General features: G+C 27.4%; 2 protein-coding genes across 3 annotated transcripts in view; one reads left to right on the top strand and one right to left on the bottom strand.

The window, feature by feature from the left end:
- The window catches only part of LOC126895093 (uncharacterized), a 3,591-nt gene extending 2,424 nt beyond the window's left edge, over window positions 1-1,167 (bottom strand). Inside the window, exon 1 of the mRNA XM_050666583.1 lies at window positions 1,051-1,167. Within this exon, the coding sequence (XP_050522540.1) occupies window positions 1,051-1,167 (117 nt within the window). The remainder of the gene's footprint in view (window positions 1-1,050) is intronic.
- Window positions 1,168-1,770: 603 nt separating this feature from the next.
- Window positions 1,771-11,242, top strand: LOC126896441 (uncharacterized). 2 transcript variants are annotated; one of them, XM_050669230.1, is made up of 12 exons: window positions 1,771-1,818; window positions 2,614-2,664; window positions 2,917-2,961; window positions 3,248-3,298; window positions 3,702-3,743; window positions 3,974-4,015; window positions 4,178-4,219; window positions 4,767-4,808; window positions 7,945-8,119; window positions 8,191-8,336; window positions 8,828-8,945; window positions 11,020-11,242. In XM_050669230.1, the coding sequence occupies exons 1-12, from the start codon at window positions 1,786-1,788 to the stop codon at window positions 11,043-11,045; spliced, it is 813 nt and encodes a 270-aa protein (XP_050525187.1). In that variant the 5' UTR covers window positions 1,771-1,785; the 3' UTR covers window positions 11,046-11,242. The 2 variants fall into 2 exon arrangements, with proteins under 2 accessions (XP_050525187.1, XP_050525188.1); XM_050669231.1 differs by lacking the exon at window positions 8,191-8,336 and having other exon boundaries at window positions 8,682-8,945.
- Window positions 11,243-15,387: the final 4,145 nt, after the last annotated feature.

Here is a 15,387-nt window from a genome sequence, read left to right on the forward strand (position 1 = left end):
TAAATAATAAGAAAAATATAGTTTGAAAAAATGAAGGATTATTATTAGTTAGTATATTGATATGTTATGATTGCAATTGCTGTAAAAACATAAACAAAGAAAAAAGTGAAAAGTGTAATCCACTATCGTACTTAAAATGGCGGTAACATATATATAATTTTTATGCATTTGCATGATATGGGCCGCCCTGGAAGTGCTGTTAGGTATTATATCAAGTCGGCCTTCAAAGCAACTCACCAATTGGTGTGGCCTCCCTGTTAGCCGAATCCTAGAGTGTAGCCCATTTTTCAGAGTTCACTGCGTATAGTTAATAGTAGGATTTTGCACAGATTTGGAAATTATAAATCACAAACAATAAAAACAGTAATGCTCTCTACAGAAGGCGTGCTGATAGTTGTCTTCCTTTCTTGGGCGTTCCTGACAGTGATCACCCATCAGGGAGGCTGCTTTACGGATACCATGAAGGTATTCGTTGAAGCAGCCGTGGTCAGGCATCACTTGCGTGAGACGATTGTCATCTCACCATTAGTTCAGACCATTTATTTTTCCAGTAGGTCCGATAAGGAACTTGGTTCACTTGCCTCTTAACTCCTTAAAAAAGAGGCGAGTCTGCCACCAAATTATGGTCATCTGTCTGAGGGCCAGTCGGTCTTGGGGTTCGAAAACCGGTCAACCCAACCCAACTTAACGTTTGTGGTGCAATTTATCCCCGGCAACTCGCTCCTTGGCCAGCAGGTTGGNACATCACTTGCGTGAGACGATTGTCATCTCACCATTAGTTCAGATCATTTATTTTTCCAGTGGGTCCGATAAGGGACTTGGTTCACTTGCCTATTAACTCCTCCAAAAAAGGCGAGTCTGCCACCAAATTATGGTCATCTGTCTGAGGGCCAGTCGGTCTTGGGGTTCGAAGACCGGTCAACCCAACCCAACTTAACGTTTGTGGTGCAATTTATCCCCGGCAACTCACTCCTTGGCCAGCAGGTTGGGGGGCAGCCCTGATGACCGGATACACAAAGGTATGCCGAATTGGTCCGAATTGCAACCCGCCTTTACACCTTGAGCAAGGTATCGCAGTTCTTGACTTGATGTGTCCGCTGAGTCATACGAATCTTTTGCGAATAAGAATAAGAGACGTTTGACCATGACCAGATCCAAATACGTCATGGTGTCTCTACCTCCAGCACGACGCGCCAGGAGGAGTAAAACCAATAAAGAGATTCTAAATAACATAATTGTTCTATGCAATGAATTATTTCCAAGTGGCCTACGTCTTTTCAGTCATCCATTCTGGGATCTAGGGTAGATGCGAGCTCAATTTTTTGCACAATACACTAGCGTTATGTTTTATGTATTGAAATTTTTGTACCACAAAAAAGTTTTCAGCCGAGAATAAAATGTGTAAGGATTATTTTAAATTCCAGCAATTGAAAATAGAATGTACAATGGTGTAGATTTGATGTAGAATTCTAACCAATAGCGAATTCCACGGCCGTTCAAAAGTGAAGGACATACTAATATTTAAATTATTTGAAAATAATATTGATTTATTATGAGAATATTTAGGTTAAAATTGAGATAGGTAAAACTTATTTGGCTACAAATATTTTGAATTGTTCAAAAAATATGTGTCACTTAATTAAGGTAGAACTCTCTTTTTGGGGATAAATGTTCTATTTATAGCTCACAAACTGGTTTAGCGATCTGTAATGAGATTCTTAAGATATTTTTTGTTATACTTGATTGGTCAATATGATAGGATCTTTTGCGTAGGTGTTTTATGGAATGCGTAAGAAGGTAGTTGATTTTTGTGTAAAGGTATTATTTTTTTATTCATCTTATTCACAGGGAACATTAATGGGTGACATCTTTTTATTAAGTCTATGTATTAATGTTACATGTATGTTATTAATATGTGTTACTACAAGTGACTGCACTGAGTCGCACAGTTCGTTCGGGATCCAGTCTTCTCAACCAAGGCGCTTTCCGCCACCACCAGCGTGACAGCCACGTAACATATCACGCGGAAGTATGGCAGCAGCTAATCGCCGAACACCGCATTGTACGTGGCGGCGAGACTAGATATCCAAAACGCGTTCAACTCCGTGCGATGGTCACACATCTTAGGAGTTCTAGATACGTTTTGGATGCCTCCGTACCTCGGAATAATAATTCTGTCGCACTTCAGCGACCGGATCATCGCCTACAAGAACGCTATGCGAGTGGGTCTTGCGGGAAGCCGTCCGTTACGGGTTTAGTTTATTACAATGTTGAAGTGAAAATATTTTTTAACGTATATTTAATAAAATTCTTTTCGACTGTTATTCAATTATACTATTATGTTTATTAATAGAATTTTTTGTTAATGTATAAATTAAATGTATTCAATATATTCCAAATATTATTTGGAAATGGTAAGTTTAAAATAAATTGTAACGATGTTAATGTGTAAATACTTAAATAGTGGGTCAGCGGGTTGGCACGACTAAGCGTGTGAAGGATCACGTGCATGGCCACTTTGTTGTTTTCCGTGCGCAATTGCAGTTCTGTTATACTTACTACTAATATTTTATGATTTCAAACTCATTTATCGTTTGGTCTTTTATCTTTTAGGTCTTTAAATATATAAGTAACCCAAATAACGAGATACCAACGTCTATGGAGGTAATATATTACTTAAATATAATAAAATCTCTAAAGCCTTCCTTCTGAAAAAACGTCTGATTGTATCATTGAATTATGCTGTATATAATTAAGTAGGCATTATTGATTAATCATAAAAATATTGCATTAAAAAAAAGGCCTAACAAGTAGTAGGTGATAATCATAAAATTACTCAACTTAAGAAATTTTCCATACAGTATTCAATAGTAATAATAAAAATCAAAAGTTTGATTATTATTTGTATTTCTCTAGGTTAATTTAAAAAACAATGAAAAGATGGTACTTTCTTTCAAAAAGGTAAGATTGCTCTGATTTTGTACAATAAAATAGATGTAATATAGTTTCAGTAAATGACAAATTTTACACTAATTAATTTTATTTAAAATAAATATTTCTCAATTTATAGATGATAAAACATTTTTAGATCTATAAACAATTAATTAAATAATACATTTTTATAACTACTGATTCATTACTAAAGAGAGAATGTAATAAAAAAAGTAATTTTGATAAATCTAGAGCATATTACTACTACTATTTTATTATTTTAAAGTCATTTATCGTTAGTTTTTTTTATCTTTAGGTCGTAAATCCTCGAAGTGACAAAACCATTGCGATATCAACGACTACAAAAGTAATGTTATAAAATTCTAATCTAAAAAACTGACAGTGTTTTAAGTCAATGAAGTGAAATAATAATACCGGGTTCATTTACATTAACAATGATCAAGGCAGAAATTGGAGTCATATATTATTTAATGTGATATCAAAATCACATATTCAGCAGGTTTATATTAAAACACATCATTAATTAATTTTACCGAACAACTTGAGAATATTTGTCACTTATAAAACGTATACAAAAATTATTGATTTATTTGTGATATTTTCTTCTCATAGGCAGTTCACTCAAACATTATATTTCATTGAAATAAAATAACGTTAAATCATAACACAACATTTTAATTAATTCATAATTTCTAATAATTACTGAAATTAGTATATATAAAATATTGTAATTTTGAAAAATTTTACAGGAAGAAAATAATACACCAGAAACACAATGTACACTTATAAAGGTATTGATAAGCAAAATGATTGATTTATAATTGATCAATAAATTTATCTTAATTAAGTAATGATAAAGGGAATATTTTTATGGTTTTCTTTGGTATTATTTATTTGTCTATTTATATGTAATTAAATATTTTTTAGACTCATAAATTAATTAAACCATAAATTTCTACAACTACTGATATATTAGTAAAATGAGTATATATTAAAAACAGTAATTTTGAAAATTTTACAGGAAGAGAATAATACGCCAGAAACACAAATTACACTTATAAAGGTATTGATATACAAAATGATTGTGTTCATCAAAGATCAATCAATTTCTATTAATTAAAAAAATTTTAGATCTATAAATTAATTAAACAATAAATTTCTACAACTACTGATATATTAGTAAAATGAGTATATATTAAAAACAGTAATTTTGAAAATTTTACAGGAAGAGAATAATACGCCAGAAACACAAATTACACTTATAAAGGTATTGATATACAAAATGATTGTGTTCATCAAAGATCAATCAATTTCTATTAATTAAAAAAATTTTAGAGCTATAAATTAATTAAACAATAAATTTCTACAACTACTGATATATTAGTAAAATGAGTACATATTGTTGTGCGGGCCCACGTGGTAAAAGGAATTGAACTTAATAAAAAAACGAAAACACTCACTTTTCAATAAAACTTTAGAATATATAATTTGATTGACACAATTAATAATACAATATACGTTATTTATTAATATTAATACAAATGAATAGAATAATAAAATAGAATGACCTAGAATAATATAGAATGATTTAGAATGATATAGAATGAGTGTAACTAGCGCATACTAAACCATGACTGACTGTAGGGTACCTACAGTGGGAGTCCTTTGCCCATGGTTGCCCTATAACCCTTGGTCAGCACATTCCTGTGTTCGACAGTCGGACGACTATGTATTATATACTCTACACAATTATAAAATAATATTCAGGGGTTCTTAACAATATTAAAAAAAAGTAATTTTGAAAAATTTTACAGGAGGAGCATAATGCACCAGAGATACGATCTACAATTACAGAGGTAATAATATACAAAATGATTGATTTATCGTTAACAAATAGATTTCTTCTAAAATAATAACGATTTTAATAATATTTTCATGGTTTTGTTTGGTATTATTTATTTCTTGATTTATAATCGATTANTTTGTTTGGTATTATTTATTTATTGATTTATAATCGATTAAATATTGTTTATATCCATAAATTAATTAAACAATAAATTCCTTCAACTACTTATTTATTAGTAGAATAAATGTAATAAACAGTAATTTTGAAAAAATATTACCAAAAGAGCATAATATATCAAAAACACAACCTACACTATTCATGATAATAATATAGCACAGTCTTTAATAAAATGTATAATTGTTACATTCCACGACTAAATTTAATTCTTATTAATTATAAGAACTAAATATTACTTATTTTTATAAGTATTTTATATGCAGCTTTTATTTTTATATAGAGATGATTGAATAGTTTTCTAGTTAAAATATTCATAAGTTTTTTAGTTTTAGAAATTTCTTAAGTGCACCTTTAATTATTCGTAATAATTCATAATAAGCTCATTCATTTTGGCCGGTGTTCATTGTAAAATAGTTGTGACAGATCCAATAGTAAAAATAATAATTGAGAGGAGAACATTTTACAGATCTCTCACGAATCAGAAATGACAACTATACTAGAGTGTCAGAGGTGTTAAGAACCCTCAAAACTAAAATGAACACCCCTAGAAATTTTGAGCAAAACAAATATTTCATGATGGTTATGATAATAATAATTTATTATTATACATAATTCCTACTAGTACTGCTAATTAGCCTAATTAGCATATACATTTTTTTCTCTTCGATTTATTACAATGTTCTAAAAAACATAACTTCATTTTAATCTGCATAAAATTAAATCTAGTACAATGTACTTTGAAATAGAAAAAGAAAACCAATCCAAAAACTTGATTCCTAAGAAATATTGAACATTAGACCATAAATTCATAAATATTTTAGTAAAAATCAACGAGTTTGTATTTTGCATAGCGACCGCACATCAATTTTATCATTACATTAATAATACATTTTATCATTCAAAACTACCTAAAATTTAAGTTTTAAAATTTAATCTCTTATTGAACTCTATAACGTTAGTCCGACCCGTCCGCCCACAAAACTAGGCTATACCTAGTGCATGATACGTTTACATACTTAAGTTGCTTTACTTGTATATATATATACAGGGTGGCCCACCACTCACTGACAACTTAAATAACTTTTGATCCAGTTAATATTTTTAGCTGATTTTTTTTTTAAATATTAGTTAGACGTTAGGTCTATAGCTATATCTCAATAATTAATTTTTTTACATTTTATTAAAAATATTAATTATTTTAAAATTTTAAATAAAAAGTAAAAAAAAAATCTAAGATAGCTATTTTGTAGAGTAGAATTTAAGAAAAATTTTTTTTATATATAATGTTTTTTTATAAAATGTTTTTTTAGTTTTTTTAAACTGTATTTTTAAAATTAAAGCCCTTTCAAAAATTTTAATGAATATTAAAACTTATTCAAAAATTGTTTTTCCATAGTTTAATAAATATTGTAGAATTCTGTGTAATTGTCAATATAGCGATAAGACCTATCGATAATTGAGTTAGTGTGTGTTTGAATCTCCGGCGTGTTTGGCCGGATCGTTAGGTGATCGGTTGTTTTTGTCTTTAATTATATTAACAAAGGTACTATTCATATGTAGTTTTTTTTTTTTTTTATTAATTTTTTTTTACAATATCATTATTATCTTAAACGTTGAATTACACATTATATATATACACATTATGTGTACATTTCATATACAGGGTATTCAGTAAGTCAGGAAACGGGTTTCTATTGTTCTCATTGTTTTTAACAATAGAAACCCGTTTCCTGACTTACTGAACACCCTGTATAGGAGATACATAAAGTATTGTAAAATAGAATAGATAATAGCGCACCCATTCAATTTCATTGTTTACCGATTGATCAAAATGTCATTTGTTACTTACACTGAAGTTCATGTTAAATATATATACAATTAAATGATTTTGATACTTGAGCTTGTAGCATTTTTAATAAAAATGAAAATTTTTAAATAGTAAAACAGTTATAATACATTGGCCGTATTCGAACATTAAAGTTGTTTCTCTCAGAACATATGCGGATACACACGAGCAGTGTTCGGACGACCAATATCGTGTGTGTGCGGTTAAGGTTAAGTTGCAATGTTATGTATGCGTTCTGGACATACAGTAAAATATTAGTATATTACTATGTTGGGTAATTTNACTGAACACTCTGTATATACAATTAAATGATTTTGATACTTGAGCTTGTAGCATTTTTAATAAAAATGCAAATTTTTAAATAGTAAAACAGTTATAATACATTGGCCGTGTTCGAACATTAAAGTTGTTTCTCTCAGAACATATGAGGATACACACGAGCAGTGTTCGGACGACCAATAGCGTCGTCCGAGAAATATGCAGAAACGTATACTATTAGCGAGGGGCCACAATCGTGTGCGTGCGGTTAAGGTTAAGTTGCAATGTTATGTATGCGTTCTGGACATACAGTAAAATATTAGTATATTACTATGTTGGGTAATTTATTTTTTAAATTAATACGTGTACGCTCGTCGATATTCGTTTGGTATAATGGTATAATCGATATTATTATTATTTTCATTTCTATTTTCTACTGCGACCTTTAAAATAATAATATGCGTATTGTGTTTTATTTTATTGTATTTAATTTGACAATTTTTTATGCCTATAACTAGCGGTATTATATTTTTAGTCACACCCCTACCATCAGCACCCGAGAGCCGCCACTGATTATACAGCTAATATTTTAACAGAAAAGTATAAAGACTAAATATTGATTTTAAATTCACAAGTTGACTTTTTTGCTGTGCAAAGCGGTTTGAATATAAAAAAGTTATGGCAGTTTCAATCATACAATTTTGTCTATAAACACTTAATTTGATATTATAATTTGATGGAGGAAAGGATCTAGATTATTTGGGTTGTGTTATATTTATTCCTACTGATTTTATCAAAATATAAATTTCATTAATTTTTAACTATTTCATCTAATCATTCTAAAATAACAATTATAATTTTTCAGAATGATATAACAGATGAGCAAATTGATTTGCTGACTTCTATTTATAATGGAGCGACTTCTAATGATACGAAAAAATTAACTATTGACGATTTGAAATCAATTTTTGCATGTTTTAGTCAGGACAATACTGATGAGGAATATGATATTATGATGAAAATTCTTGACTCTAAAAATGGTAATTATACAATTGTAGATATTACAATAGATTTCTATTGATGTAATTCAATAACTTTATAATAATTACAGATGATGAAACAGGACTCGACAAATTTTTGACTCTATTCAAATCCAAGAGTAGTAAAATAGAAAATGGGGAAATACTATCTACACGTAGTTCAGTTAATAATTATTTCATTAAACTATTTCAGTATTTTTCAAATGGAAAGAGATACCTNCAATTGTAGATATTACAATAGATTTCTACTTGAACCAGTGGCAGTCTTAAATCATTTTTTTGAGTAACAAGAAAATAAAATTGCTACAGTCATCAATTTATAGTTAATGCAAAGAATTGTAATTTTTCTAAAATATTATAAGAGTAAACAAGTAAAAAAATGTTCGAATTGATATATATATAATAATTCCATTCCTAATTATTTTACTATGCCACAAATCATTTTTCAACATTTTTTGAGACGAAACCTTCAGTATAAAGTTTATACAGACTTAATAATAGTGTTATATTTGATTAAGCTTATCTATGTACATGTAATTCAATAACTTTATAATAATTACAGATGATGAAACAGGACTCGACAAATTTTTGACTCTATTCAAATCAAAGAGTAGTCAAATAGAAAGCGGGGAAATACTATCTACACGTAGTTCAGTTAATAATTATTTCATTAAACTATTTCAGTATTTTTCAAATGGAAAGAGATACCTCAATAGTGGTGATATAAATCATATGGTTAAAGTGATAAATCGTGTTGGTATGGGATGTCCTGAAGTAAATACTTTTAAAAAATTTTGCCATGCAAAAGGCCGAATTACTTATGATGGTAATTTAAGAATTTACACTTATAACATTAAAACTCATTTAACATTAAATGTAATCCATAAGGAATTAAATTGTATTGTTCTTATTATGAAATGTTGCAAATCGAGAGCGTAGTGTATTACTTTATTGTACCATATGAATTTAATGGGCTTCGTGAGTTATCAAAAAAAAAAAAAATGGTATCAATTTAGTTTCGATGCGTAGCTGAAAAGCTATAGATTTTGTTCTTTTATTGGTTTAATTTTTGTCACCGTATTCAAGATTATACTCGTTACTACTGTATCAATTTTGCTCAATAATTCGTCAAAAGACCACAAAACGTATCTTCATTGTTGTTAATTTGTTAATCCACGATCATTTTACTCGTACTTCAAAATTATCTATCAAAGTCAAAAATGCATAAATTGTTTTCAAAATGATTTTGAACGACAGATTTTTAAGAATACTCTGTATAATTAAAATAAAAAAAAAACCTTTGATTTTGATAAACGTCGAAAACAAAAGGACGAAAAAATAATAAAAAGTCTTTTATTATATTTTTTCAAATTGTTCCTAAATAAGAACTTGGAGAAAACGCAGAAATATACCATTATGTAGTATATTTTAAGCACTTTAAAATTATTATTTACTTTTATTTTTGAAAAATCAAAATTGACTATCAATTTTATAGGAAAACACGTATTTTTTTTATTTGTCCTTATTAAAAAAAAAACTAGAAATGGAAAAAATATGATAGAAAAACATTTTTAGATTTGTAATTATTGATTTGTGACAGTGATTAAAATCACTGTAATAAAACATTTAAATTAGTATTTTAACATATTAAAATATCTAACATATCATCCAAAATTACATAGTTTTTGACTTAAGAGGCTGATTATTTAAAGAAGATAAGTCAAACGTTTATCTTTATTAATGATCATATATTTCATTAAACTAGTGTGAATTTGAAATCTTATTATACAGTATAGTATAGTAATTAATGGATGTCGTGGTTGTATCGTATTTCCGGTGTTACCGCCGAATGGCGATCGCGGTGTTTCCTCTTCACGTCCGACAGATCGCGCTATGCTTGATTGTCGTCGAGGAGCGGGAACTGGTCACCTGATTCATTAATTATCTTTTTTAACCTGTCACGTTGATTTTTACTCCGCGGTAGATTTTCTTATATAACTGAATATATTGTCTTATTCATATAAAATTACTGTTCTCTTTATTGTAAACAATATTATAGTGTAATAAAATTTAGGACGAAGATTACTGCCGGATAATGACTAATATTATAAATACCAGCACCAGTTCCTCACTACACCAGTCTAGACTTTATATTTTTTAATAACTTCTTAATAATTTATCCAAAATTTATTTTAGACTAGTCACTTCCTTAATTAGATTATTTCCTATTTTATAGGCTAGTTAAGTATGTATGTTGCCATTTAAATATAATATAGTTAAGTCCCCTTGAATCATACTGGACGATTCTAAAAAGTAATTATTAGTTGATAAATCAAAAATTATATATGTAGCTAGAAGAAATAGAAAATTGGTTTTCCAATATTGTATTTATTTAGCAAGTAATCGAGTGGTTTATGATAAACCAGCAACTCCATATATGATTAATAAAAGAAAAATGTTCTTATTAATTTTTGATGAGCCTTTAAAATTTGTATTTTTAATATGTTTCAAATACATATCAAACCTTTTACAACAGTTGTTTTATTATCTTCAGTTATTTTTAATACTATGAATAAAGGCCAAAGAATGATACTTTTATTACACTACGCTAGATCCTTACTGTACTTAACTTTTTTTAAATATAACTATTATAGCAATACTTGATCAAAAATGATAATATCTGTCTTATAATTTTTTAAATAATTTACATAATTTTGATAAATAATAATATAATATTAAAATTATAGTGAATATTAACGATTAATAAATAGGCATGATTGCGCATTGAAGCGTTATAAGACAATGATTTAAGATATCAATCGATACTAATCTAAAAAATTCTTCAACTCACTTTGCTGGATTCCTACTGAATTATAATTTTTTGTACATATATGTTGCAGAGTTTTGTGCTATATTTAATAATTGAAGATAAACAAATGAAAATTATTTGATAGTTGAGTTGATACGGCAAATGATAACTCAAAAAGTTTAATAATGAAATATATTTGTTATATACTTTAAATTATATTTTCATATTTAAAATATACTTACTGGATATTTTTTATCAAAACTATTTTTGATAATTAGTTAGAATACAAATAAATAAAGTCATGTTTCCTTTTACTATGTTTGTTTTTATGTTAGTATATCGAACTGCTTATCTCCTACTGAATAATTTTACTCAATAATATGTAAAAAAATCTACTTAAGGGCTGTCCATAGATTACGTGACGCGTCTAGAGAAGGGGGGTCAATGTAGTGTCACGGGGGAAGGGGAAGATCACTGGCTGCTTAACGTGACGCATTACATTCTAATTAGCTTGATTTACATACATTAAAAAATTTTTTTTTGCCAAATTATCCACCCATCGGGAAATTGTTCATCATGTGACAAATTTCAATGACTAATACGTTAAAAGAACAAGATTTTAATCATGTTGGACTTGTAATCACTAAATATTGGAAAAAATCCTTTAATTTTAGAGATTCAGACAAATATCTCAAAATTACGCTAAACAAAAACCACTTCAAAAAAACTTTTTTTAATTAAATATCTCAGCATTAACAGTAGTGTAAAAAATTGGTTTTTATACTGAATTATACAGTAATATCAAATCAGTATAATAAATATTTTTTTTCTGATTATAGACCAATATATACTTTATCAAACCAAATTTTTATGCTGATTTCAAGTCTGAAATTAGATTTTTTCAATAATCTTTTTTGAGATAATCCAAATTAGAAACGCATAAAAATATTAATTTTTATTAATTTATTATAATTTTTGTTATATTAAAAATAATCCGTGCACAATTTAAATTCAATATGTCATTAATAACTTATATATTTGTTCCTTTAAAGTTGATATTTAAAAAAGTTTTAACACAATTTTAATTCAACTTGCAAGTTATTTTTAAGATTGATATGTGATAAGAAACTAATATAATTATTATTAAAAGTAAATTTACAAGGAAATTCAAAAATTCGATAAAACTGTTTTACATTAACTCAAAATAGTAGAATAATAGGTTGTGAACGTGTCCCTTTAAGTTTAATTGATCAACCAATAAGAAGTATCTTTCAATTAAAATCTAAAACATCAATTTCCCCCCTCAAAAACAGGCCTATAAAAGAACGATTTCTGGCTCATTTGTCACCTTTTTCTAAAAATCTGGTCATGAAGCATCTCTGCACTAGAATTTTTCGCGATTGTGCTCTATAGGATTTATAAACTTTTTCACACTTGGTGTTTTTTTATCTAACTCTCTCATAAGTAACGTAATTAAAAAATAACTTTTTTTTTTTAGTTTTAAATGTTTAAGAATTATTAAGATAATTATTTTTTTTATTTTGTGAGTTGTTTCGATTAAGAATTGTTTTAATTCTTCAATTTGAGTGTCTATTTAATAAGCGCATTTCGAAAATCTACCATGGCATATCTAGTGGTTGAAACTATTGGTAAAACAATAGTTTGTACATGTCAATAAGGATTGGTTCTCATACTCTATCAGATTCTATTAATTGTATTTAAACGAATAAAATAAATATGTATATTCAGATACCAATATAAAAAAAAAACACATCATAGTAAAATTAATACCTTCTCAGCTTCACATCGAAGCTAAAAGATTAGTTTCAACAATTTTTTAAACCGAGATCAATTCCAATAGCTATTAAAAATAAATAAGAAATGCACATTTTAAGCAAAAATTATCACTTAAAGTTTAAGTCTTAAACTAATAGTATACTTTTCTTCGTATGCACTAGATGTAGCTTTATATCATATATATCCTGATAATTCTAAAAAACTAGAAATTTGGTTTATTACATATTGTCTAAAGCATTAAGTTCCTGATATCTAATTTAGCACTTTGAAAGATTTAATTTAAGACAACAAAATAAAAATCTTCCTAATGTTGATTTAAGCAAATTTAAGTAAATGGCAAAAGTTTTGACAAAAATTATATAATCGTCTAAGTATTTTGGTGCGATCATCAAAAAAATTCTATATTTAATCATATTTACTAAATTTTGAACATATCAATTTACAATATTAATGAAACAAGCTAGCTAAATAAAAAATGTATTTTTGTAACAATTTTTAAAAACTTTTAAATATTTGCATTAAAATTAATAAAATATACTTGTTATATGATAATGTTAAGAAATATTTAATACATACAGTGATGTATCTATTATTATAGAAATTGGTATTTTAAATAATTTTATGACCCTTTTGCATGTTGGATTTCAAAACAAGGAATTCAATGATTAATATTTTTAATATTATGGTAAATTATATAACTATAAATGATATATATTATTATAATATGCATATAGCCTTATATATTAGGCTATATGCTTGCTAATATATATGTATATTAACTAAAAAAATTTTGAATCATTAAATTCTTATATCTAATTATAAACAATAAAAATTTGTTTATATTATATTTATATCGATGATACGCCCCCATGTACAGGTACGAAAAACAAAAATTATACAGGAAAATATAGTTTGTCGACGTATGGTGAGCGGGATGGGGTGAATGCGTTACGATAGCCTAATCTCAAGGCCATAGACGACGGGATACGCGAGATAATAACTAGTGATAGGAAATATTGAATAGAAACTATCGAACTATTAAAAATATTCGAATAGTAAAACATTAAAATCTCTAAGTGTCATTTAGTTTTTTTTAAGAAAAATATTCTAAGTCCAAATTAATTAGAAAAACGACCAAGTGTTTTAAAAATTGAAAAATATTCCAAGTCCAAATAAATTAAAAAATCGACTAAGTCCTAGAGAGTAAGAATCTTGAGTAGAGTGTCGCAGATTTTGTGTAATTTAAAATCGCCGAAAGAACTGATTTTAATAGGAAAAAATGGGTTTTTATAGTAGACGAGGGTCGTATAGCGATCCCTAGTGTGATCTTAGAAACTGTAGATCTTAATTAATAGTTAAATGTGATTGGCTGGACTTAATTGAAAACCCACACATGGGCGTGACTTTGAATCTGTACGATAATCAGATTTAATTGCCTAATTTATTGATTATTTTAAGTTTTAAATAAGGGAACCCTGTTTTGGTGATTTTGTGAATTCATAATATATGAAATACATGTACAAAAGATAACATAATATAATATTTTAATATTATAAGTAATAATATAATATTACATTCCTTCTAAAATTAGTAATAGTAACCCTTTCGTGTTTCAAAATAGACCTATTAATTCATTTAGCCCTTTCGGTATACTTTTCCATATTAATTACCTCTCAGATATCCTTTCTAAAACTTCTTCATTAGTAATTCTATCAGTCTAACTTATATTTTCAATCCTTATGTAGCACTAAATTTTGAATGCCTCTATTCTTCTGATTTCTTCTTTTGCAATAGTCCATGTTTCGCATCCATTTAAAATGATACACCAGATGTACGTTTTTCTTTATAATTTACTTTTTTATATCCTATCTGAACCTACAATGCAACCCAAATATGTGAAATCTTCTACTTGTTCTACAGTTACATCGCCCTTTAATTTTATTCTTGTTATTATGTTATTGTCTCTACTACATGGTAATACTTTTGTCTTCTTTGTGTTTTTCACGAAAATCTTTTTCTATGTTAATCTTCTAATGTTCTAAAAATCATTTTTAGTTCTTTTTCATTCTCTGCTATTATTGCAATGTCGTGCTCGAATGTCCTTGTATGTACTGTAAAATGTGCAGATCAACTTGAACACATCCAATCAGACCTAATCGACTTACTGTCTCTAAAGGAATTATACTTAAAATAATTTAATACGCTTAATAATTAATAAAATTTTAATAGAGTTATTCAGTGTTCTTATTAATTTCAGGTTAATGATAATAAAGTTTCATTATAAAGTCAGTTAGAAACAAAGCTAAATAAGAACAGTGTAAAATGGGAAAACTCGTTTTCTCAATGTACAAACTATTAAAACGTTCTTAATTCAATTTATTAATGTATAACTTTAAAGTTATGATAAAACAAGTATTTATTTTATTACAATTTGGCGAGTTAAAATGAAATAACTTTGTCAGGAATAAAAGAATAGTTAAACTGTGTTTTTTTTATATAGCATTACTATATACTAATCATAAGCCAGTTTAAAAAATTTTTAGTTATCCAATACAAGTTTTTCAATGGGAGAAAAATAATATAAATTTATAATTGAGGCAATACGGGAGAATTAAGAAATTTTTAATTATAAAATTAACTACAATTGAAGGACATCTTTCTA

This window comes from Daktulosphaira vitifoliae, unplaced genomic scaffold (assembly GCF_025091365.1).
Source record: "Daktulosphaira vitifoliae isolate Bord-2020 unplaced genomic scaffold, ASM2509136v1 Scaffold_1, whole genome shotgun sequence".
In the NCBI taxonomy this organism is placed as follows: domain Eukaryota; kingdom Metazoa; phylum Arthropoda; class Insecta; order Hemiptera; family Phylloxeridae; genus Daktulosphaira; species Daktulosphaira vitifoliae.